Genomic DNA, 1,819 nt, shown 5'->3' on the forward strand with positions numbered 1-1,819 from the left:
TAAGGGTGTCTCTCTGATGAAGGGACTTTATCGTAAAATAGATGCGTTTGGATTCTCATCTTTGAACGTTACGAAGAGCATTTTCAGATTTCCATCAAGATGTTCTAAGTGAATTAATTTTGTAGAATTGGTTCCGATTAAAAGTGAATTGAATGTAAAGTGATTTATATTTGGATACAATTATATAAAAGTGAATTGAACAATAATTTTTAGTATAAAAATCGTTAAAACTCAAAAGCTACAAATTATGTCTTCAAGTAGAATCAATTCTAATTTATAGAATTCAAACACCTCAAAATCATTCAAAAATTAATAATAAATCTCTAGAATTATTTTTGACTTTTTCAAAAGTGAAACCAAATATATACTAAAAGTAAAACAAATACAACAATGCTACACTATCCTAATTCCTATCCTATTTTGATTTTTCAAACAAGCTTTAATAGTTGGCTAATCCTGATTTCATCATGGTCCGAAACTCTTCATAATCCACAAACCCATCACCATTCTTATCAAACCCTTTGATCATAACCTTGCACTCTCTAATACTACAATGATCAAATCCTAGATTTATTAGGACTCTCTTAAGTTCCCTAGCTGAGATTAAACCATTCTTATCAGTGTCAAAAACAAGAAAAGCATCCATAAGATACTCATCTTGTTCCTTGTCAGTAGCACAACCAAACTTACCTTCTTTGTTATCCATAACAACCATGAACTCTTCCAAGTCTACAAACCCATCTCTATTTGAGTCCAACATGTTTACCATACCTTCAGCTTCTTTAGCAGCTATGCTATCTTTGTATCCTAAGCATGAAAGTAACTCACTGAGTTCACTAGCTGATATTTTTCCATCACCATTAGTGTCAATCAGCTTGAAAACTTGTTTGAACTGGTTAGATATCCCCATATCAATAAAAGAAGAGAATCTTACGTTAGGTTCTCTTATACTGTCTATGCTTCTTGGTTGATTGAAGAGGAATTTAGCCTTTTTGTTAAGAAAGTTGAAGCAAGACCTGAAAAGTCCTAGCATAACTACTAATTGGTTTGAGCCACAAAATCTTTTTGTACACTTTATAGAGGGTTCTGAAATTGTGTTCACAAAACTATTTGTAATAGAAAATGGACAAGTTTTAGACGGGCTCTTTGAGTTTGATTAGGTCTTGTTTGGTGTGTTGTTGAAAAGTAATAATTTCCATAATGACTAAAATGCCGGCAAATTACACTTTCACTTCAGATGTAGCCAGACTTAGACAACTAAATTTAATTTGTTTAATTGTTCTCTATATGAAGGACTGCAACTGGATTAATGATTTCGCTTTGGACCTTTGTAATTGGATCTTGGGATAAAAATAGATTGTCATATTTTTGGAGAATTTATGTTTCCAAAAAGTAATTCAGATCCGAACCTTCAATGAATTGAATTTGAGCATAAGGAATGTGATAGAATTTTAAGGATTCTAATAATTTGTCTTTCTTTATTTTTGTTGTTTTTATTTTCTATTTTTTTCCTTTTGAATTCTATAATGATGAGGTGTTAAGATTTGTTATTATTCTTTGGCAATGATTGGTTGGCTTGTGATTAATTTGTCCTTATATAATTATTTAGTCATACTGAAATAGATATTATTTTTGGGTTGGACATATCTACTCGGACCAACCACTATGAGGGAACAGTGATCCTTCCATAATCTTCTTAGCATACGAGGACTCTCATCTTGATGATCACAAAGATCTTAATTACAAATGTATTCAACGGCTCTCTACAACTCACTCCTAATAAATAGCGAGTTTGTTATTTCCTTTCTACTATATATGG

General features: G+C 31.4%; 1 protein-coding gene across 1 annotated transcript; it reads right to left on the minus strand.

Moving 5' to 3' along the window:
- Window positions 1–399: 399 nt before the first annotated feature.
- Window positions 400–1,062, minus strand: LOC127127216 (probable calcium-binding protein CML18). Its single transcript, XM_051056349.1, has one exon. The coding sequence runs from the start codon at window positions 1,031–1,033 to the stop codon at window positions 440–442; it is 594 nt and encodes a 197-aa protein (XP_050912306.1). The 5' UTR covers window positions 1,034–1,062; the 3' UTR covers window positions 400–439.
- Between the last annotated feature and the right edge of the window lie 757 nt (window positions 1,063–1,819).

Source organism: Lathyrus oleraceus, chromosome 3, assembly GCF_024323335.1.
Source record: "Lathyrus oleraceus cultivar Zhongwan6 chromosome 3, CAAS_Psat_ZW6_1.0, whole genome shotgun sequence".
NCBI classification, from domain to species: Eukaryota; Viridiplantae; Streptophyta; class Magnoliopsida; order Fabales; family Fabaceae; genus Lathyrus; species Lathyrus oleraceus.